Raw genomic sequence first — 24439 nt, 5'->3', positions numbered from 1 at the left:
AGAATGGATATGTGTATATGTATAGCTGATTCACTTTGTTGTACAGCAGAAACTAACACAACATTGTAAATCAACTATATGCCAATAAAAATCATTCCTCCAATAAAAAAATAGTAATAAATAAATAAATAAATAAATAAGAAGGTCAGAGAAAACCCTTTGAGAAGAATTGAAATGAAGTGATGGAGCAAACCTTGCAGATATCTGGAGGAAGAACAGTCCAGACAGCGGGAAGAGCGAGCACAAAGGTCCTAAGATCGGAAGGTGCTTGGCAATTAGGAATAGGAAGGAGGCCACTGTGGCCGGAGCAGGGTGAGCAAGAAGGACACGGGTAAGAAAAGAAGGTGGAAAGATAGACAAGCGTCGGTTAATGTACGGCATTACGAAACACAGTGAGTAAGCACTCCACAACATCTCCAGTTTTGAATCATTACAGTCAGTCATTCAACACATATCTTAAAGCTCCTGCTATGTCCCAGGGCCTGGGCTAGACGCTGGGTATGTAAGGCGATGAAGGCAGTCCGGGCTCCCGTGGAGTGAACATTCCGGGGCAGACACAGGCAAGCACAGAGGCAACTGTGTTTTACTGTGATAGTGCTGTCATGGGTGAGGGAGAGGGTGTTAGCTAGAGCTCAGTAAAAATTCACCTAGACAGCTGAAATATAAAGATCATTATATATATATTTTTTAGTGGTAAGCAGTATTACAAAAAAAATTTTTTTTTTTTTTTCTGCGGTACACGGGCCTCTCACTGCTGTGGCCTCTCCTGTTGTGGAGCACAAGCTCCAGACGCGCAGGCTCAGCAGCCACGGCTCATGGGCCTAGCTGCTCCGCGGCATGTGGGATCTTCCCGGACCGGGGCACGAACCCATGTCCCCTGCCTCGGCAGGTGGACTCTCAACCACTGCACCACCAGGGAAGCCCTAACATCTTTATTGGAGTATAATTGCTTTACAGTTAAACAATATTTCTCTTTTAGTAGCCTGCATACATCGTTCTATTGTTGCATGCATTATGTTATTTAGAAATATTACATCATCTGCTGACCCCAGTCATCTGGGTCCTGGACTGAGGGACCACATCTTTTCATCTGTTTCCTTTAATTCAGCTCTGTGTCTGGATCAGGCTTTCACCAAATTCATGGCAGTGAACGTACCATGCAAAAGACAGAATTAAAGTCTGGCTTCCTGTCATTGAAATGTTCTGGACCTAACTGGACCTTAGTGAAAAGATTAGAGGGTTATGAAAAACTCACCAGAAATCTGCAAGACCTGGAAGACAGGGTGGGGCAGGAAAGAGTGGGAGCAGCAATTTGGATTTCGGGTGCTTTTCCTACTTGTTTTGTCAGCTGTGAGTCTCACTTGCTGGTAAATCCTTAGAAATTATATGTGTTTTGTTTCCCCTTTAAATGGTAAATTCACGGGGTGGGGGGCGAAGAACAGTTTCTGCTATGGCTTTGTGTGGGTGTGTGACAAATGATACATAAAGGAGGAAAACCATTCTTATCCTTTGAATCTGTTCACAGAAATACATAGGAAAATTTTGAGAGATCCAGGGCATGTGGCTTCCTGCTCATTCTAAGGGCATTTACCATATGTGTCCAACGTCTCAGCTATATCCGTGACTCTGGAATTTTGGTTATTGTTTTAAGCAGCGTGCCGGCATACCCACTGGAAAGCTCTTATTCTCTGCTCTCAGTGCTGTGTACTTTAGGGTGATTGTCAGAGGTTTTTAGGACATGGGTTTGATTGCAAAGAATCCTTATCTCCAAGGTAACACCGACATTCCTATTGGCTGAGAACAGTGTGTCCTCCCTGTTTGGGTCTTTGTGCTATTTGAATAGCATTGTAGGAGCAAATTTACTTGAGAGCGTTCAGAGTCCAGGAAATGGAAGAAGCAGCACTGTTCCCAGTTACCCTGTGTGTTTGTTCTATACAGTTTGTACCTGCTGAGTGACCCAGGACACCACCCCAAACCTTGCTCAAGGTTGACTTCTCCTCATGTAATCTCCCCTCTTGCACACCCCCCGGCTCCGAGCTCTTTTGTAGTTGTCTTATCTCTACCTAAACTACCATCTTAGCTTGGAGAAACTTGGACCACATTTTTCTCCTGTTTTAATTGAGACTGCTTTTGCTGCTTCTCATACTACGATTAGTTCTTTCTACATGGATCAGAGATAAGATGTCTGATGTTGAGACAAGGTCTACCCGCTTATCTACTTCATTGCAAAATATCTTTGAAGTGAAATGAATAAAAAGTATTTAGAATGAATGAGCACTATGAAAGTTTACATCTTTTTCTTTGTGACTTTGCAGAAATTTTAATTCTCTTCTAAAACAGGCACTGTGCTGGGAGCTGGGGCTTCAGAGGTGAGGAAAACAAACATGATTTCCTATCTAGGGGAAAAGGAGGATATTAAACAATCAGTAGACGTGCACCTAGAAATGAGGACACAAAAAAGAGGAGGGTTCCAGGGGAGATTATTTTTAGATTGAATTTCCTGGAAAGAGGTCCCTGAGTGAAAATTAAACGAAGACTTAAACTTGAAGTAGGGGATGGCGAGGGTTGGAGAAGGTTCGAGGAAGGGCATTCTGGGGGTAGTGAGTCCTTGGCGGGGAATCGTTGTCTTGGTCTGAATCACTGAATCATTGTGGCTGCAGCGAGTTCTCAAAGGGGCAAGCACTGTAAGCTATGGCTGGAGCAAGAGATTTGAGCCACGTGGTGGAAGGTCTTATTTATTGTAATGATTATGGGTCATCATTGCCAGGTTTTGAGCAGGGGTTGGGGAATGAGTTCATGACATGTTCAGAGCTAATTGATTACAGTAATTACAACCGTATATGTAAAGGATCTGATCAAGCATTTTCATTATCACAAAGCAGGGCATTTCTGGGTGTACAGGGAATAGCTAGATAGATAGACTCATAAATGTATATATGCTACATATGTTTTATACACGTATATGCGTGTATATATGTATACACGCATATACATGTATACATACACATATGTATGTGCATGTATACACACGTACATAGGGGTATATGTGTACACACACACATAGAAATTCAAATTTGAGTTTGAAAGTACACTTTGAGACTAAGATTAGAGCATTTCTTTAGATTCCCATTATTATTGTGCAAAGCAACTGTGAGTGGAAGTTTAATTTGTAGATTAAAATCCAAGCTGATGGGCTTCCCTGGTGGCGCAGTTGTTGGGAGTCCACCTGCCGATGCAGGGGACGTGGGTTCGTGCCCCGGTCCGGGAGGATCCCACGTGCCGTGGAGCAGCTGGGCCCGTGAGCCACGGCCACTGAGCTTGTGTGTCCGGAGCCTGTGCTCCGCAACGGGAGAGGCCACAACAGTGAGAGGCCCGCGTACCGCAAAAAAAAAAAAAAAAAAAAAAAAAAATCCAAGCTGATAAATAAGTTAGATGTTTAAGGTGTGACTTGGAGATAGAAAAAAGACTCACAGGGAATAATCTGAGGACAATAATCTGAGAACAGTACAGACTGGGCAAACCATAATGTCTCTCTTTTCTTACATTTTAGGTTCAGAATTCATGTCAACCTGATAACTTTATTGTAAAGAAAAGATAACAAACCTAAATCTAAAACTGAAACTGCAGTCGTCATACTGAGTAATAAAAGGCTAGGTTCACATATAGCCCATGAATTTATCCAAGATGAGGAAGGCTAAAGTCTCCTCTGGGATGCTGCTTCCCATGGCCCACTGTTGGCCTGCCTGTTTGGAACCCCAGCTCTGAAATTACTGTGGATTGAACAGAATTGCCAAATAATAGGAGAAATAAGAGAGCAAAGCTGATTTCTGAGGCCTCAGGTCCAAAAGTCAATGTTTATGCTCTCCCATTGTCCAATGCTGCTTCAGTCTGTGCTGTGTTTTCAGTGATCCTTAAGAATTCAGAACCAAAAATGACCAGTATCTGTTCCTCCTGGTCAGTGAACTTCTGGCATGGGTCATACCATCTGGTCCCAAATAGAACCATTTTCCCCATTTGAATTTATAGAAAGGTAAATATGGAACTTGTACAAAGGACGTGCTAAAGAAGAAGTATAGGGTCATCAGGGTTAAATAAAAATTGTGCAAAAACAAGAAGAAATCCTTTCCCTTTTCCAATCCCAGTCTGCAAAAATGGAGGGTAGACTACACAGGGATAATGGAATATCTATAATATCCCAAACTCAATGACATAAATATTATGCAATCTACATGCTCATTACATGCATAGAGCATGAAACAATAGGATGTTCTTGAGATGAGCCACCTCATCTTTTAGAAATATTCTTTATCTTTTTTTAGAATCCAGTCACACTCTTCTTGAATTCGAAGCACAGAAAACAGCTCCTAATGTCATTTTGCAAAACCTAAAGGGTATATCTGTGGTTTGGAAAAAGGAGAGTTTGAATAAAAAGTGTTAATCTGTTGAATTTTCTGCATTGCCACACACGTGCTGTGACTTCCATCCTACATTTTCTCTTTTGCTTTGAGTTTAATTGCATTTTTAAATTAAAACTCACTCAAGAAAAAACATCTTTAAAAAAGTTAAGATGAAAAGAAGCTAAGAGTGCCAACACCGAAATGATAATGCCCAGAAAATTCCAAAGCCTATATATCTCTAAAGGAAGGATTACATCTTCCAAAATAAATTCACTTTTATTATGTGGCTATACATAAGATATAACCCTAATACCAAAGGAAACTGAAATATTGATCTCATAGTTCAATGAACATAAAATCTATATTTATTTAGGCAATCACTCATTTTACAGTTTCCCAGAACTGGTAGGCTCGCGGGCACTGGCACCATTCATTTTGATAGCTCAGTGCTAAATAAATGTGAAGTATGCGTGAAAGCGTACGCTCTCATTACATATCTTCCAATGTAGAGAGATTTTTAATGAATACTGATAATAATTGATAATGATATTGGCTTTACTTTTTAAGCCCTTCCTATGGCCCAGGCAGTATGCCAAACACTTCAGGTCAGTGTCTTTTTAAACCCTCACAACATCCTGCAAACATGCATTACAGTCACTTAACAGTTGAGTTCAACAAGGCTTTCAAAGGTTAGAGTTGACTTTCCCAAGGTTATACAACTACTAAATTGGAATTGGAGTTCAGGCTAATCGGATTCATGAAAGAGTATTGGTACCGTTTTTTAAAAAATGTTTAAAACCCCCTTAACTATATATTTGTAAAACAAAAATGCATCATCATCTATAAAGGCAAATTATTCTTTGACTGTATGGCAACTAGAGTCAGATCACCTGGGTTCAAAGCCAGTTTCTACCACTTGGGCAAATAATTTAATTTCTCTATAATGTAATCTCAGTGCCCGTAAAACAGGGTTTATAATAGCATTTACCTCCTAGGGATGTTGTAGGTTTTAAATAAAATAGTCTCCCCAAAACACGTTGCCTGATACCAAAAAATGCATTTGATACAGGGTAACTATTCTTATTCTCCTCCTTCTTCTTCTCTTTTTCCTCCTCTTCCTACCCCCCCTTCTTCTTCCTCTTCCTCCTATATTTTCATTACAGATGTTAGAACACATCAACACAACTTCAGTGAACTTGAATGAAATGTTTTATTGTTCTGTAATTTCATGCTGCTTCCTCTGTGATCTCAGATACTTTAGAAGATCACAAACATTTCTATCTTCCTATCTCAACCAGAACAGATTTACAAAGGATAATCCTCAGTAAACTGTATCTATGGAACTGCAGGGATTTGGCTTCCACAAAGTTGACTGCCCAACGGGCAGGGGAAAATGTTCCAACCGTTCATCAGATTTTTCTCCCAACTTAGTTTTCTTTAACATTGTATCCTACTGGGTTGAATCTAAATTAACTGAGCTTCTATTGGGTTCTCAGCATCACGCATTTTCCATGGCTACTTTTTTGTTATCACATTTTTTCGTTCAGGACTCAGGAAATTAACTTATTTGCTTACTTCCTTTCTCTTCCTTTCTCTCTGGCTTCAAAATATTTGAGCAAAGGGATAAAGAGTTATAACCAGTGGTTTAATAACTCAGCTATGCCTAAGTTTTAAATATATGTATTACTTTCTCTGACTTGGCCTTCCTAAGTATCATTTGATTGGCCACTATGTGGAGGTGATTGGTATGCATAGATAAAACCAAGAGAGTTTTTGGTTTGGGGAACCTGTAGTAATGTAGACATAGAGTTTTATTTAGGTTGTTTTTAAAATAAGACTAGTCTTTAAGATTAAGTACACCTAAACACTCTAAGGAGATCAACTTTCATTAAAACACATTGAAAATGGAGGGAAGAAGGATGAATATCTGAAGGAATGTATGAGAAAGAGCGTTGAAAAATTTACGTCATTATGCTTACATAATAAACCAACTGAGAAACAAACAAGAGAAATATCCAGTGTGATTAAGTACTGATTGGATGGTCATGGAAGACTTCTCTGAAGAAGTGAATTTTTTTTTTTTTTTTTTGCTGAGATCTGAGTACTAGGAAGAAACCAGCCATGTATAACTCAGGGATGTCAAACAAAAGCCAGAGCTGGACAGTAAATGGTAAAACTAGATTTTATTTAGGACTATTGCAATAGGGGAAAAGAGACCTCAGTATAGAACTGAGGTCAATTCCAAATACGTTACGGGGCAAGTGGGAATTATTAGAGCTAGGAAGCAGGGTGGGAGTCATCGGATGGAAAATTACTAAAAGGAAACACAAGGGTAAGGGGGGATTTCTGGCTAAACTGACCTAAGAGGATTCTTGCTGAAGACAGGCCAGGATGGTCAGACATCACTGGGAGTACGGTAGAGGATGTGGAACCCCATCAGATATCAAGGGTGATCAGATATTGAGGGTGGGGGTTTCTGGGTAAACTGGCTTTGGCAGGATTATTACAAATAGTGGGTTATACAGGGAAGTGCATAAATAGGCCTAGAGGAAGGTTCAAGAGCCCAACTACTGTTTTATCAAGAAAAGAGTTTTTGTCAGTTGTGGAATCTAATAGTTTAGCATCCTGTCTGACAGAGATCATCCCTGCAGGATGGTCTTTCTCCCTGATGGATACGTTTCCTCCAGTTCTTTTCTCTATTTTTTTCTCAACTTGTGTAAAGTTTGGAATGGCAGGTGGAGTCTGAGAGGCTGCAGTAGTGTAGCCAAGGAAAGGCCCGCAATACAGCCACTCTCTGTTCTTTCCAAGTGGGCTATGTCTAAAGGGCATCCCATGACTAGAGCAGGGGGAGACTGGGAAACAAGATTATTTCCCTGGGATGGAAATATCAAATTGGATATTTGTGATCAACTTTATAAATAGAGTCATGTCTCTTTAGGAATGCTGGCTGCCTGTCTGGACAGATTCCCATGCAATGGTGTTATTGTGGTGAATTTTCCCTGGTAAAGTATTGTCTTTTAATCTATAAACTCAGAAACTCCATCCTTAGATGTCTAGAATAACCAAGATGTCAAAGTAGCCAAGCTCAAGAGATGGGTGCATGTCTCTCTTTAGGCTGCTATAACAAAACACCACAGACCTATAAACAACAGAAATGATTTTTTCACAGTTCTGGAGGCTGGAAGTACCTGACCAGGGTGCCAGCATGGTCATGTTCTGGTCAGGTTCCAGGCGGCAGACTGCTGACCTCTTCAATGTCCTCACATAGCAGAAGGGGCTGGGGAGCTCTGTAGGGTCTCTTTCATAGGGCCATTATTCTCCTTCATGAGGGCTCCACACTCATGAACTAATTACCTCCCAAAGGCCCACCTTCTAACACCATGACATTGAATGTTAAGATTCCATTATATGAATTTGGGGGTGGGGAGGACACAAACATTCAGACCATAGCAGTGTATGAAACCAGAATTCCACCTTGCTGGTTTCTAATGTGAAATATATGCGTAATATTTTGGAAATCACTCTTACTAAAAAGTTTCTTGATGAAACTGAAGTTAGAGAAGGAATGACTCGTAAGAATCATATAGGTCAAAGCTTTAGTTTCTATCAGCGTGCTCGGGGCATCCCCACACAGGGATATAACAGAGGACCAGATCCCCTGGGCATTGCTGTGAGTGTCCACCGTCTTTTGCTCTGTGAGTTTCCTGGTTTTATAATCCTTGTGGCTAAAAAGATCCCGTTTGTTCTTCCTTTACATATGTTAATACCTTCCCTCTGATTTCAATCCAGTCTTTTTGACCAGAAAGTATGTAATCTCTTTTTATATCTCTTCTCTGAATCATCCTGTGGTGATTTTGTAATACTCAGAAGGCAAGCTTACTTCTTTAATTTCCCTATTCTGGTAGGATGCTTTCTGTTTCCTCAGGGTGCACACTGTACCCTAGTTCTGTGAAAATAACAATAGCATTTTCTATGAGATAGCTACATAAAACAGGAAATTAATTTTAGGATTTTTTTTTTAGTTATCTATGCTATGCAATAAACTGACCCAAAATGCTATGGCTTAAAGCAGTAACAATTTATTACTTATTGTTTGGTGAGTTGAGTTGGCTTGTATAGGTAGTTCTTCTACTCTATGTGTCATTGGTTGGGCGTCTCTCATTTGGCTGTATTCAGCTGGCAGGCGGGATGGGTTAGAAGGTCCAACAAGGCTTTACTCACATTCCTGGGCTGTCTTTCTCCTCCGTGTGGCCTCTTTGCAAAACTAGGTTGAGTTTCTTCATAGCTTTTTGGTCTAAGAGGTCTTACATGGCAATTGGCTTTTCAGATAGAGGAAGTGAAAGCTGTCGGTTCTCTTAAATTCAAGACTCAGAATATCACTTCCGCCACATTCTGTTGGTCAAGGTAAGTCACAAGGCCTGCCCTGATTTGAGGAAAGGGACATAGACCACCTATTGAAAGGTGGAAAACACACAAGGAAGGAAGGACGGAATTAAGGGTGGCTCCCTTGGAAGACTGTCTATCACAACTTGCCTTCAAGTCCCAATATTTCCAGTAGGCAAATATTGCCCAAAAGTTTCATTGCATTACACCATCAGCTTGAAATCCAGGATTTCATCATCTAAATCATGCCCATGTGGCATGTTGAGTGAAATTCCTCATATGCAAAGGTCTTTGAACTAAAAGTACAATTTATCTGCCCTACAAAACCTGACATAGACTGGCAGGTCAGGAGCAGGAAAACTGCAGGGTACAGTCTTGTTCAAAAAAGTAGGAGCGGGCTTCCCTGGTGGTGCAGTGGTTGAGAGTCCGCCTGCCGATGCAGGGGACACGGGTTCGTGCCCCAGTTCGGGAAGATCCCACATGCCACGGAGTGGCTGGGCCCGTGAGCCATGGCCGCTGAGCCTGCGCGTCCGGAGCCTGTGCTCCGCAACGGGAGAGGCCACAACAGTGAGAGGCCCGCGTACCGCAAGGAAAAAAAAAGTAGGAGCTTGAGAGAGGGGAGTCACGTAGAAGTCACTGGTTTATACCAATTCGGAAATCCAGTTGTGCACATGTGCCCAGTTCTCCCTATTCGGGAGCAGAATTTATTGATTAGGGCCCAGCTTCCCCCAGTTTTGGTTCTCTGTGGTTCTTAGTTTTGCTCTCTGAGTGCTTAAATCTGTCCTTTGAGTCACCTTTTCTTGTTCATAAGAAATGCCCTGTATCTAATTTAAGCTAAGGCTTTTTCATTCCCACTCAACTTTAAGACCATAGTGTTGATCCAGTCCCATGTCTTACACTGTTTCCATCCACACTTTGATCTGAATTCTGTGTTTTCATTGCTAGCAGATCCAGGATGGTATTACAGCACGGATACTACAATTCCAAATCTGATCCTTTTTGCACATTATCACACTTTCTTGGTCCCACTGTAAGCAGACCAAGGGTATCTGTAACTCCCATCCCTTTACAGACACCTTAATTTAAAAACTAAAATAAAATAAGAAAAGAACAATTTTGTGGGTGGCATTATGGGGCTTGTGACTGAAAATAAAAATATTGCTCAAACCTCTGGAATTGTGAGTTGTGAAAAGAGAGCTATTGTGAGCACAATTCTGCTGAAAGTGGGAAATGTGCCTCTCACTTTCTAGAATCAGCCAGTTCAGTATCACAGAGTGTGGCCGTTACTCCTGTTCACTGGACTCTAATTTCCCAGTTTGAATTACATATTTAAATACATCTCTATAACCAGAGCTCTTTAAGTATACCTCTATAACCAGGCCATGCGATAATACCACTATAAGCATGGGTGAGAAGACCTTTTAAAATGATACTTTATGCCATATACAAAATAATGAATTACAGAGCTTTCCCCCCTTATTTCTTTCCTTTGTTTTAAAAGTTATAAAAGATTGAATTGACATTATGAGGTTTTTTTAAAGTAGTTGATAAGGCATTTATATTTCTTCATCAGTGATATATGGAGTTTGGGTTGGATAATCTCTAAGAGTCCTTCAAATTCTGGGAGTCTGTGACCAAAGAGACTTTCCATCAGGGGAAATACCCACCTGTGATGTTGTCTCTTTTTTCACTTCTTGGTTCAAGAATATTCACAGACACCAAAGCCTGGTTTTATAGTACACTTTTTTTTTTAATAAGGAAAATATTATTTCAGAAGGATAGCTTGACAAGGGACATGGCAGATTTCCAAAATTAACTCTGAAAGGCAGATCATCTGGGCATGACTGAAAGCCATGCATTACCTTTGTGCTCAGATATTTCATTTCAAAAATGTCACTTTCTGCTTATTCAATGCTACTGTCATTATACTATTTTAAGCATGAAATTTGTGTTCTGGAGCTGAACAGGAATTATTGCTTCTATCTTTGGACTTATTAGTAACGATTTAAAATTCATTTAAGAGCAATAAAAATCACCTTTTTATTGTGGTTGAATTTGGTTAAGTGTTGAAATTTGCAATGCAATTTTTATTGTCTTTAGCAGTAGTTCAGCACCTATGTATGTAGATCAAGACTATTTTTAAGCACCTTCTAAAGAAATAACTTTTGAAACATGAGTTTTCCCTTAATTTTTAATTCCCCAGGGTGATGTTAAACTAAAATAAATCATGAGGCAAAGTTGCTAAAAATTTCAGACTTTTTCTTATTTGGGTAAACAAAAAACAAACAAAGCAGATATGACAGTTGAAACAAAATTTCATATTTACTCAATACATGGAATAAGGTGAAACCAGATGATGTCGCAAATGCAGAGAAAAATCATTTCATTAGAGATGAAACTATTCCCTCCTCTGACTTTTCAGAGAGAGCCATGAGATTGCAAGGAGGATGTGGAATGGGAACCAGATATTGCCTGGAAGAAAAGTCTCCCAATACTGAAGGAATGAATCTGTTTATTCATCCCGATTGGCTGTAATTTACTTATTGCTTTACTCACTAAATAATCCTCAGTTCTCTCATTTTAAATTTGTATTCATACAAAGGAAGAGGAGCAGGAAACAAAATGTGTTTGAATTATATGAATCTGCCTGCATTAGGCTCTTTTCACCACACAGGGAAGGGGAGAGGGAAGAAGCTTGCCCAGATAATGAAGGATTTGCTGGGCAAGGTTGGCTGGAGAACTGCTTCTGATGGTGGGCAGCAGAACATACAAAACCTAGTGGAGCAGGGAGTCTATATGCCAAAGCAAACAACTACAGAAAACAAAGAGCATCTAGAAAATGGGTCTAATTAAATAATATGGCACGTGCCTTGGCACGAATCAGAAGTTGGAGCATCAGATTAAGAAGAATCAGAATAACAGGCAGTGTGGTGGAAGGATGCTCCTGGGTGTACCTGAGATCAGCATCTCTGTATTCAGCTGTAATATGCTTTCTGTGATGTGGCTTCAGGGGTGAGGAGGTACCGGGCAAGGGAAGGTGCTGGTTACGTTGAAAAGACTGGGAAAGAGTTAAATTAATTCTTCAAGTAGCAAAGCTTATTAAAGTATTACAGTGCCAGAGGATGAAAAAGTGGGTGCTCAGGAGTTAGCTTTATAGGGTCTTTACATAGGGCTCAATCAGTATTCTCTTGTCTATGTCATCTCAAGCTGACATAACAAAATTCCACAGACTGGGTGGCTTAAACAACAGACATATATTTTCTCATAGTTCTTGAGGCCAGAAGTCCAAGATCAAGGTGCCAACATAGTCAGTTTCTGGGGAGAATTCTCTTACTGCCTTGCAGATGGCAACCTTCTCACTATGTCCTCACATGGTGGAGAGAATAAGACAACGAAGATACCCCAGTGACTCCTCTTATAAGGGCACTAATCTCATCCATCATGAGGACCCAGCCCTCATGACCTCATGACCCAATTATCTCTCAAAGGATCTACCTCCAAATAACATCACAGTGGGGGTTAGGACTTCAACATATGAATTTGTGGAGGGGACACAGTTCAGTCCATAGCAACTGTCAATTTCGATTACCTCAGAGTCATCATAAGAGTCACATATTATACTTAATCCTACTCGTCAGATAATACCTGTACTTGGTTTGGTACTGAAGTTGTCCTAACAGTTCAAATAAATTATCACAATTTCTTCATAATGAATAGTTACCTTAATTCTAACTATGTTGTGCTCTAGAATAGAACATTTTTCTTTCTTCCACATTTCATAGATATGGCGGGTCTTTATTTCATTTTTTTCTGATCTTTTGGCAAACAAAGTTGCATATTCTGAGCGCAACCCAAACATTGGTCTTGCCTATTCCAAAGGCCACCTTCTATTCTATGTGGGAAGAGGGACGTTGGTTCCAGGGAAGAGGCTGCTGCTTCCCTGAATATCATGTTACTGTCAGCTCTACCACTGATCTCTAACTTCCTGGGAATCCTGGGTTATGGTCTTCCTTCAATGCAGTGTTTCTACCTAGGCTTGGGCTCTGCCTGTCCTGTTATTTCTGTCCGTACAACAACCCAAGTCTATGTTTAGGGAAGGGTCAAAGAAAACGGCAGTGAATTATAATTTAGGAACCAGAGAAAAATGAAAATCTTATTCTAAGTATAATTTTAAGCATATAATGAAGTTATCCATCTCATGGACACACATTCATTCCTAGCTTTTGGTTAACTCTCCATTTATAGAACACCTTGCTACTTCCCACACCATCCAGCTCCTAGAACTCAATAGTCAGTGGCAGATATTCCTAGAGTGTGAGTTACTTAGCCTAGGATGACACACTGAGGTGGAGCATGGCAGGAAACAAGCTTCAGAAGAATAATCTGGATGGACTTTTGTTCTAAGTCCTGGCTCTTTCAAAGTCCCTCCAGTTCTAAGTCAATCTCACTCATTAATTTATGGGTTTACTTTATTTGGGCTCCAATTTTTGTATGTAGTCTGATGATCTATTTGAATCATATGAAAATTAACATACATGGTAGATTTCAAAACCAATAAAAATGGTAGGAGATATAGAGAAGAGCTATTGGTCACTTTGGGTCCCGCCTAAAGAATTATCTGGATAGTTTTCATTCCATTATGTCCCTAGGCTTTTCCCTTTTGACACTAAAAGGCTCTACTGCTGTATCGTCCCCCTGTAAAATGGCATCTAGTTTTTTCCTATTGTAAGTTAAGGAAAAGTCGACATACATTAAGAAACTTCCCTTCAACAAGCTGCTTGATTGTAGTGAGTGAAACCATCACCATGGGTACAATGGAGTAGAATATTTGAAAGCAGGAATGACCTAGAGAAGCAAAAGATATAGCCACTGCTAGAATATTTGATGGGTTCTCTTTCTCTGAAGGCATGATTGATGCATAAAGCAGCCACCTAACTAATCTTTAAGCACTTGCTTCTCCAATAGTAAGTTTTAGAAAAGCTCCTATGTCATAAGTTTTGCTAGTTGAAAAAAAAACCCAGAAAATTTGGGGTGTTTCCTGGTTTGCGCCTTGAGACCTCCCCTCCCTTCAAGCTGCAAATTATAGAGAAGCCTGTTCTTTTCTCATAGGTGTACACCTATAAGCTATACCGTCAACTTACATTGTACGCTACCACTTACCACAAGCAACTACATTCTGCCACATTGCGTAAAAATGCTAATCATCGTAATCATATATCAGCACAATGAGATAATATCAAGACTCCAGTACTTTCCCTGCATGCTAAACAATTGATGGCAGTCACAGACACGTTGCCAGCCTGTTCCAACCTACTAGATGGAGTCAGAAGTTTATGTTCCATTACAAGGGGGGCTGTGGGGTGTACTTGTAGGCATATCTATTGTGAGTTTTCAGAAGTTATTCTTGAAGCTTACACATCATTCTCTGGATTATTCTCTTGTAAAACTCTCCAGGGGGTTCTGATGTGTCAGGGCAATAAATTCATTCCAAGACAGCATTTGGGATATCATAAGAGATCTTATGAACTAAAACAAATACACCATAATCAACAATACCTGGAGATTTGGAGATTAACTTGTCTAGCCTCATAAAATGTTCACATCGATTTCCCCTGAAGAATCAGACCCATCTGTATAAAAGTTATTTATCTGAACCAAGACAGAGATTAAGTCTAGCAGACTGGAACATTTTTACCCCAAATAAAAGCAAGATGTGATCATGTGTAATAGCCACATCATTTAAAGGGCTCAGTCCCCATGGTATTTTTGTAACCATTTGTACTAATAGAAACTCTAGATTTTTTCCCCTAAGTTTCTTTGTTGCTGAATTCTTAGAAGTTGATTTTTATGAAATGTGTGATTGTTTTTATCCAGTTGTGTCATCTGAAGTTTCTATTTAGGAATTCTAAGACAGAGGGATGAGTAAGTCCTGGTCTTAATGCATTTATCCGTGTTGGATTACTTATATTAGTTTGAAGATACATATTAGTACTGTTCCTGCATCATATTTTTCTAAATATGGAAATGTTTGACTTTTGTTGGATTTGTAGTCTACGTCTCCAGCTTGAAACGCAGCATTACCCGTCCCCTCAAATGTTTAGAGCAGTAAATCCACCTGAAAGTCATATTTGAAAGCTTTCCTATGGTACTCATCTGTTATACGTTTTCTTTTTCCTCCTTCTTCTTTTAGTGTCAGCCAAGCCAAGACCCCACAGTGATGAATATTCAAAGAAGATTCCTCCTCCAAAACCAAAACGGAATCCAAACACTCAGCTCAGCACATCTTTTGACGAAACGTATGTCAAGAAGCACGTGCCCCGGAGGACCTCACTCCCTCGGGACCCCTCCCTCTCCCAGGTCAGCAGCCCCTCAGGGGGCCCCGAGGAGGAGGAACCCGTGTACATTGAGATGGTGGGGAACATTCTCAGAGACTTCCGGAAAGACGACGACGACCAGAGTGAGGCCGTCTACGAAGAAATGAAATACCCCATTTTTGACGACTTAGGCCAAGACTCAAAGTGTGACCTTGACCATCACAGTTGTTCTTCGCAGTGTGCTACTCCCACGGTGCCTGACTTGGACTCGGCCAAGTCCTCAGTGCCATGTACCCCGAAGGGTTTGCTCTGTGACATCCCTCCGCCCTTTCCCAACCTGCTTTCTCATAGACCCCCGCTGCTGGTGTTCCCCCCGGCCCCTGTGCAGTGCTCCCCCAACTCCGATGAGTCTCCGCTCACCCCCCTGGAGGTCACAAAGCTTCCTGTGTTGGAAAACGTGTCTTATATGAAACAGCAGGCCGGGGCGTCACCATCCTCCTTGCCGTCCCAGGCCTCCGGCCACCCTAAACTGGAGAAAGACCAGGCCGGAGCCCTGGGACCCGTTCCTGCTGCCTCGGTTCTCTCCTCGTCCCCTCCCCCGCCTTCCACTCTATACCGAACGCAGTCTCCCCACGGCTACCCCAAAAGTCACTCCGCCTCTCCGTCACCCGTCAGCATGGGCAGGTCCCTGACCCCGCTCAGCCTCAAAAGGCCCCCGCCCTACGACGCCGTGCATTCAGGCAGCCTCTCCAGGAGCTCTCCATCAGTGCCTCATTTGACCCCCAGACCGGTGTCGCAAGATGGGAGCAAGATGGTCAATGCCTCGGTCAATACCTACGGGTCGGCTCCGAGCGGTTCCCGGTCCAGAACACCCACGAGTCCTTTGGAGGAACTAACCAGCCTCTTTACCTCGGGACGCAGCCTGCTGAGGAAGTCGTCCAGCGGCCGCCGCCCTAAAGAACCTGCAGAAAGTAAGTGCACAGACGCTTTCGTTTGTGACTTGAGGGCAGTGAACCCCATGATGTACAGATAAGGCACGTAGTAGTGATATTTGGTCCTTTGAGTTGAAATCTCAAGATGTGTGATTTTGCTTTTGCCATATCCAAGGAAACAGTGCGTTCTCATGGGTCCTTAAAAGTGAAAGACAGAGGCAGGGCAGTCTGAGTCAGAGAGATGAAGATGCTGCCCCTCCGGGTTTTGAAGATGGAGGAGGGGGCCATGAGCCAAGAAATCAGGAAACCTCTAGAAGATTGAATAGTCAAGGGAACAGATGCTCCCCTAGAGCCTTCAGAAGGAATGGCAGCCCGGCCTACAGGCTTCATTTTAGGCAAGTGAAACCCATTTCAGACTTCTGCCTTCTAGAATTGTAAAGTAATAAATTTGTGTCATACTTTTAAGAAACCAAAAAGAAAAAAAATAGGAGATAATGCATTCTGAGAGGAATAAAATGATGGTCTGCACAATATAACATATTAAAAAGAATCAGTTTTAAATTTAAAATAAAGTGTAAGATCTAAATTCTTCAGGGGCTCTGGGAAATCTAACAAAGAAAACAGATCACTATAAAATTTTTAGGTACATGTCTCGATTTGGGGGGGAAATTATACATTCAAACATGGAATTGGTTAAGTGTTAAAATTATCTTGTATTAAGAGCCTGCTTGAGCAAATCTGTATTAGAAAGCCTTTGCTGCAAAGAAAGCAATTCGAATAGAATCATTACTTTTTTAAAAAACAACGAATGATTCTTTCCACATACTTCATGTTGTTACATTCTTACTTTCCTGCTAAACTAGAATAGGCTCACTATTTCCCTTTTAAAACCCTTGGTAATTAGCATCTTATTCCCATGGTACTCTTCCTATATCCATCAATATATAAATTACAGAAAGATCACTAAGTCATAAGTAGGAGGGGAACATTATATTTACCCCTGAATTTCAAAGGCCAGGGAATGTCTCTATTTGAATGGCTAATCCTTTTGTGAGCCCCAAATCACTGCCTAATGATATCCTAAAGTCAAAACAGATCCCAGTTTTCTCAATGTTCATTTCATTAAATTACACTGCTTTCCTTTATTTAAAAATGCCTTAGGGCATCTAAGCTGAAAATTAATCACTTACATCTCAAATGATCCCACCACAGGATTTTATTATTCTACTCATACAGTTACATTGAGGACCTTCTTTAAAGGAAAAGAACTCTTCAACATGTCTGATGAAGATGATGATGACACTCAGATAATTAATATTCATTGGTAGTTGAAAGCCATTTATCTTGTCTTTTTTTCTCTTTAACCAGAGAGATTTATGAAAGCATTAACCACTTAAATAATTCTACTCCCTCCCTCCCCAATAAAAACATTTCATTTACCTGACTGAAAGGCAAAAACTTCTCATATTTTAGACATATCTCGAATTAAATACATACATGAATACACTAAAATATTTTTAAAATTATTTTAAAAATTGAATTAAAACTAGGAACCTCCTATTTCTAGAGTGGTGGTTCTCAGCTGGGGTGATTTTGCCCCCAGGGACATTCAGCAATGTCTGGGGACATCTTTGGTTGTCACAACTGGGGATGCTACTGACATCAAGTGAGTAGAGACCAGGGATGCTCCTCAACAGCCTACAATGCACAGGACAACCTGCTACAAACATTAAAAAAAACAAAAGCAAAGAACAGAAAAAAAAAGGATTATCTCATCCACAATGTCAATAGTGTCAAGTATGGGAAACTCTGATCCAGACAATTTATTAAAATTGAAAGTTATTTCCATATGATTGATTTGGTTTAAACACAGATAAGTAAGTTTTTGGAAAAAGTTGAAAAAAAATAAAGGAAAAGATTTTACTCTCAAAATACGTGATGGTTAGTATGAAATTAGTAGAAGTTTCATCCAAGAATTGGTGAAATTAGCCAATATTCTCCCTACCTACCAGTTTCTTTGGAGGATTCTTAGCAGCTCCAGCTGGCAGCTATACCAGTTAGCTAGAAAAAGTATATGTAAAAAAAAGTGATTAACTAATGAAGTTATTTCAAGAAAAATCCATCTGTTAGAATCACTCTATGTGCTATATGTCACAGACTTCTCCATTCGACTCCAAAATGAGCTTTGTGTGCTTCTAAAACCAAGCTTGTACATGGAGAAGTGATCTAGGCTCTTTATAGCTTTGTAGGGATCCAAGGATTAAATTCCTTCCCATGGGCTATTAACTGTGTATCAGCCCTTCAGAGGAAGGTCATGCCCTGGGTTATATGAATTCCAATATTTTACTTTACACAAATGGAAAGGAGGAAAAATGCACATAGTGTTTCTAATGAATAATCCAATGCCATTTACTTTTGACTCTGGAAGAAAATAGAAAGACACTATCTGATGTTGACAAAATCATAGGGGCTCTCAGAATCTTCCTGTAATCCAAAATGTAGATCCAAAATTGTTGATAATTGAAAGTTAACCTACAATTACTGCTGCAGTACACTCAGTGATACAACTATCCCCTTTACTCTTGACAGATAGGATTCGTAGATACCTGCTGATAACAAAGGGACAAGATAAGTGATAGGAAGTAGTATAACATTCATGACCCCTGAGTCACATTTGGCATTTTTTTTTTACATTTCAGAGATAAAAGTAAGACTGGTATTTCTGTGCTCCATACCCCTCTAGGTTTACTGGAAATGTCAATTTTTCGAGTTTTCTGGTATTCAATTCAAAGCAAATATAATATTTCCACTTTAATTGAAAAACCTATGTCAAATAAAATTTATCCCTTCAACTTTTATTTTTAATAACCTATAAAAGATACACCTAATTTAATAATTTCACACCTTAAAGGCTTATAATTATTGATGGGGATTGCAAAATAGGAAAGAGATAAAATAAGACAATAGTGGTAGACCATGAATCAATTTCATTTTGCTTCACCATTTTCTAAATACAGCCTCCATATTAATTGTTCTAGGAAGCAGGTTTTTCCTAGTTGATGTGACATTATTATGTTGTTTAACTGTATATGAGTATACTAATGATAATAAATTTATTTGAATTGGTTATTATTAATATTTTTTACATTTGTGCAGAGAGATAGAGGACATAAGGCATGTAAGAAGTGATCAACTTGTATTTTATTGCTGTAAATTTCTGTGTCTATATGAGAAGTAGGTGAAGTACAAATATGTTTTGTGGTGAATTGGAGACTCAAATGATAATCTTCTACCTGTAATTTTTATCTTCCTTTTACACATTTTTATTTTATATATCCTTTGATTGGAATCTTTAGAATACCTAAAGATTTCATGATGGGCCATGAAATTATTTTATTTTAATAAATCAAGAGCCATGAATCATAGAAATTATTAGCCAGAATCAAGTGAGGAAAAACTCTTTCATCCCATCAGATAAGAAATATTTTAAAAATAAAGTTTAGCCTCTATTTAATATAAATGCATGAATGTGTGTTTCTGTGAAAATGTACAAGGCATAATGAAGGATATAATTAAATGTTATAATATACTTGAGAGAGAGAATGTGATAGAAAAGTTAAAAGTGGAAAATTGTAAAGAGAAAATTAAAAAAAGAAAGAAACATGAAACATCAAAGAGAAAAGACTAATTAAAAAACTGAGGCACCAAGAAAAATACACACACACACACAATGCACACATAAGGTCAAATGGACATATAAACAAATATAGGTGCCAAACATATGAAGCACATACAAAGGTACACAGAGAACCAGAGAAGCACCACCAAAACACAGTAGGGCCAAAGAAGGATCAAAGGGAAAAAAAGATGCAAGCTCACTTATCTGGTATTGCCATATATATATATATAAAAATTATGGGTTGGCATTGCCAAAGACCTTCATCATACTCAATAATATTCCACATTAATGGAGATACACAATTTTCTGCTGTTAAATCTTTCAGCCCTTTAAAAAGACTCCTATTTAAGACTTTGAGATGTTATGTTACATTTTTACAATTATAGATATAAATGTGTCCTATAGGACTGATGAAACACAGTTGGGAATCAGTTGTAAACTTTGCCTTTCCATTCACTTTCTTAAGAAACAACAGCAGCAAAAAAAACCAAACACAAAGACAACAACCCAAAACAACCAAACAAAATAAAACCAAAAAATTACCCCATGCCCTCCATGCCCTCACACACATACCTGTCTCAGTTTTCATGTAACTTGAGGTCCAGCGATGCCTAAAATATTAGGCATTGCTGGTGAAGCAACTGAGCCAACTTACTCTTACCAATTTAATTAAAAAATAATTTTAAATTGAAAAAACGATGATTTTGGAAGGAAATCTCTTAAAACACATTTCTGTATGTTTATAGTATCCCACTTTTAGGAAAAAGGAAGGGTATGCTAACATCACTTAGCCGTCTTTATGATTCAGGGTCACCGTTGTGATCATCACTGTGTGTGTACTATGTGCTAATGCACATGAAGTGTCCATCAAGGTGACCTGAATAGAGGAGGCCTCACACAGGGGTGGCTATGATTGTCCTGTCATTTTTAGTAGCAGTGCAACATTGATAGATTAACTGTGATACTGGGGTGTCCTCAGGAGGGCTATTTGAGGTTGTATAGCTGACTAACCCTTTACAGATCTACCATTTAAGTTCACTTAAATTCTTCTGTCTGTTTCTCATGGTTTTCCTGCCTCGTCTCTTTCTTCCAGGTAGCACCCTCCCCTTCTTTCCTATTCTCCTTTCATGCTTTTCCTTATTGTATTGTATTATCACACCATTAATCAGTTGTGGACCAAGAAACTTGTCTGCGGAGCCTCTCATCTATCTAAAGTGTGTGACTTCAGGGTAGGGACTTTGTGACCTTGACTTCCAAATGCCACTTGAATCCATTTACTAAGTTGGATGAAATTCTTGGATTCATGTCTGAGATGGTCAGGGATATTCACTTCCCAAGAACTAAGCTGTCCTGGGAAACATGGAACGAATGTTACTTTATTTTAGGAGAACTTACACTTTTTGTTTAGCCTATTGAAAATAAGTTTTTTCAGTAAAATCTAGCAAACGCACTAGCTAAGGACTTTATTTTTATTTTCTCTCCTTTTTATTCCTATGAAAGCAGAAACTGACAAGGAGTGGGGAGGACAGAAAAGCAAAGGGGATGGGCAGGGAAGAGAACCCAGGAGTCTGGATCTTTCATTTGCTGTGGGGAATGGGTGAGCCTTCAGCCTGTGACTGCCCACCTCCAAGCATATTGAATTTGAGCAGAACTTCTGGGTGTGTGGTGACTAGAAGCCACCTGGCCAGAGTTGGGGGGAGGCAGGATACTGAACCTCTGGAACACACAGATCCTTCAAAGGCATTTAGGACTTGAGCTACACCCAGAATAACTGAAGAGACCAAGGCAAGACCAAGGCCTATAGGTTCTGCTAAATTTCTTAAATAACACCATGACTCTTGTCAGGTTCTTTTCCTGCTGTTTATTGCTTGCCTTCCTGCTCAGAGCCCCACACTGTGGCCTCAGACTGGTTTCTGCCTTAGCAAGACTCCTTCTAGTAGCTCAGAAGGAAAATTGAGCCTGTACCTGGGTTATGAGGATGCTCTCAGGCCAGGATGCTGGGGACATGCTCCAGGGAACATCCTTGGGTCACTCAAAGCAGAGTGGGCGGGGCTTCCCCGGTGGCACAGTGGTTAAGAATCTGCCTGCCAATGCAGGGGATAAGGGTTTGAGCTCTGGTTGGGGAAGATCCAGCATGTCCGAGAGCAACTGAGTCCGAGCACCACAACTGCTGAGCCCGCACACCTAGAGCCCGTGCTCCGCAACAAGAGAAGCCACTGCAATGAGAAGCCTGTGCACCGCAGCGAAGAATAGCTCCCGCTCGCTAGCTGCTACTAGAGAAAGCCCACGGGCAGCAACAAAGACCCAATGCAGCCAAGAAAAAAAAAACTTAAAAACCAAAAAAAACAAACCACAGCAGGCAAAGGACCTCCTGCATTATATTCACTTGCCTGTTGTTAAAAATACAGATTCCTGGGCTTTATCAGAGATTGACCTGTTCAGTGAGAAATCCTGGAGGTTGGACCTGGGATCATGACTTTTTAAGGACAATCCCCAGTAGTATTTATGCCTGTTATCTAACAGTAACTCAGGGGTGTACTGCTAAGTATTAGCAACACCGTTTACTTGTGTGCAAGAGAAACCTATAACACATTGCTTTCATCTAACAAAGTCAAAAACAGAATTTGTATAAGAGAAAGAAGAGGAAGGGGAAAAAGTAAAACTCAGATAACTTGAAACGAGTGAATGTTGTTTTCCTTTCCTTAAGTAAGCTACTGATTAGTTGGCATCTTGCAAATAAACCGTCAGGGTCATCTGGTTGGATCAGCAGGGAAAAGTATTTCACTACCTCAAGCTTCTTCTGGAGACCTTGAGAGTTTAACATTGTATCACATGGTGGGCAATGTGTGAATAATGTCCATTCTTGTTCTTACTTATAACCTTCATCTAGGTCTGTGTAATTTACTTCATCAGAATTTCTCAACACTTCGATTTGAGAACCACTGGTAATAACTACTTCAGACAGGAGTTGTTTCTGTTCTTCAGACAGGCAGGGGAACTTGAGACTCAGGCCAACAGCAGTTTTTACCCCAGAGGTCTGTTTAGATGGGTCCAGGTCATTTAAGTGGGAGGGGTAGCCAGAGCAGGGCGGAGCCCCCAGATGGAGCCATGATGCAGAACAAGGGTGTGCTCTTTAGAGAGGATACCCAGCCCCATGATCTAGCCAATGTAGGAGAGCAATACGAGAGAATGGGAGTCCTCCTTGTGGGATGCTGGAAGGAATGATGAAAGCAAGGAGGAGGTCTAACTGTCATGCCTGGGCCAAGGATCTCAGTAGTTAGAGCTGACAATGCTAATGGGGAAATGAGGTGATGGGGTTCTTGGAAAACGCTTCTGCCTAAGACAGGTTTACCTCAGAAACAATTTCAAGTCCAACTAAGCCCATAGTGGAATTCATCCAAGAAGTAGTGGTAAGGTCCTGGGGAAAGAATGCAGCCCCAAGCTTTTCCTTCAGAATGCTTCCGTAACAATAGGAGCATATGTCAATACTTACTTTTATGCCATTTACTCTCTGCCAGACACGGTTCTAAGCATTTTGCTTGTATTCCACCCCCACAGCAATACGTGGAAGCAGGTGATATTAACGGTGCTATTTTAAAGATGGGAGAAACGGAGGCACAGCTTACCCAGGGTCATATAGGGAGTAAATCTGAGACTTGAACCCAGTTTATTTGGCTTCAGAGTTTCTGGTCTTAATGATACTTTATCTAGACTTGACCAGTCTCCCTAATTTCTTTCCCCTCCCAATTGCCATTAAAATATACCAGTTACCATCAAAAACTAATGGCTCATACTGTTATCACTCCCAGAGATATCTGCTGGATCAAAGAAACCTGGATCTGTACCTAAATAGCATGGACCACTTAGTGGTTGTCATCAACTTAGGAAGGGGCTGGAAATCCTTTTCAGAACCCTCCAAAATTCACTTTGGAATATCCTAGTCACTGTGAGGGGATTTTTCTGGAGCTCAGGCTTCTGAGCTGCCCCTGAAGGCATGTGGTCTGCCCAGTGGGCCTCACAATTAAATGACCTGGGCGAAGAGACTATGAGTGTTCCTAATGCTTTTAAGCATAACTTAAGGATGTATGGGCACATTCCTTTGGTCTGAGAGGTTTGCAATACTGAGCTACCAAATAGATGATTCATCCTCCAGGGATATAGGGCTTTTGTCCACAGATCCTTGAATCTTGTCCATAATTAAGCAGTGTCTTGGTGGCCCAGGGCTACCCCAAGAGAAAAAAACACTCCGTGCATAAGAAAAAAATAAAAAATCAGCCAGTGCCCAAAGGCAATGAGAGCCCTAGCATCACTAACCTAGAAACTGATCTAGTAAAACAACAAAAGCTCCAAAAGAGCCCTATGCAAAATGCTTCTTGGCATCACCTCTTGTCTCTTTAGATTTGTGTTAGTGTGTACTTGGCAAAATCAGACGCCCATCTTTAAAACACACACACACACACACACACATACACAGTGCTTCAAGATCATGCTGGCCTATTTGACTATTATTATTTTTTAAAGCTAAAAAATTTTTTTAGGATGATGAGGTTAAATAGTGTATAAGTAAAATCCCTTGATTTTGAAAATGCATGTGACTCCTTAGTTAATTGGGACCATGACATTGTCTGCTTTCCTCATTCAATTTCTCTTAGGATTGCAACATAGAATCACTGAAGAAGACATAATTTCATAAATAATTGCTCACCTTTCTCGGGGTAGACTGCAGCTGTCTTT

At 40.3% G+C, this 24439-nt stretch overlaps 1 protein-coding gene across 1 annotated transcript in view; it reads left to right on the top strand.

Moving 5' to 3' along the window:
• NYAP2 (neuronal tyrosine-phosphorylated phosphoinositide-3-kinase adaptor 2) overlaps positions 1-24439 on the top strand; it is a 202327-nt gene that overhangs the window by 124497 nt on the left and 53391 nt on the right. The window contains exon 3 of the mRNA XM_024740610.1: positions 14971-16065. Within this exon, the coding sequence (XP_024596378.1) occupies positions 14971-16065 (1095 nt within the window). The remainder of the gene's footprint in view (positions 1-14970; positions 16066-24439) is intronic.

The sequence above is a fragment of the Neophocaena asiaeorientalis genome, unplaced genomic scaffold (assembly GCF_003031525.2).
Source record: "Neophocaena asiaeorientalis asiaeorientalis breed wild unplaced genomic scaffold, Neophocaena_asiaeorientalis_V1.1 scaffold388, whole genome shotgun sequence".
NCBI lineage: Eukaryota > Metazoa > Chordata > Mammalia > Artiodactyla > Phocoenidae > Neophocaena > Neophocaena asiaeorientalis.
Note: the sequence above shows the minus strand (reverse complement) of the source record. Positions and strands in the feature narration are given on the sequence as shown.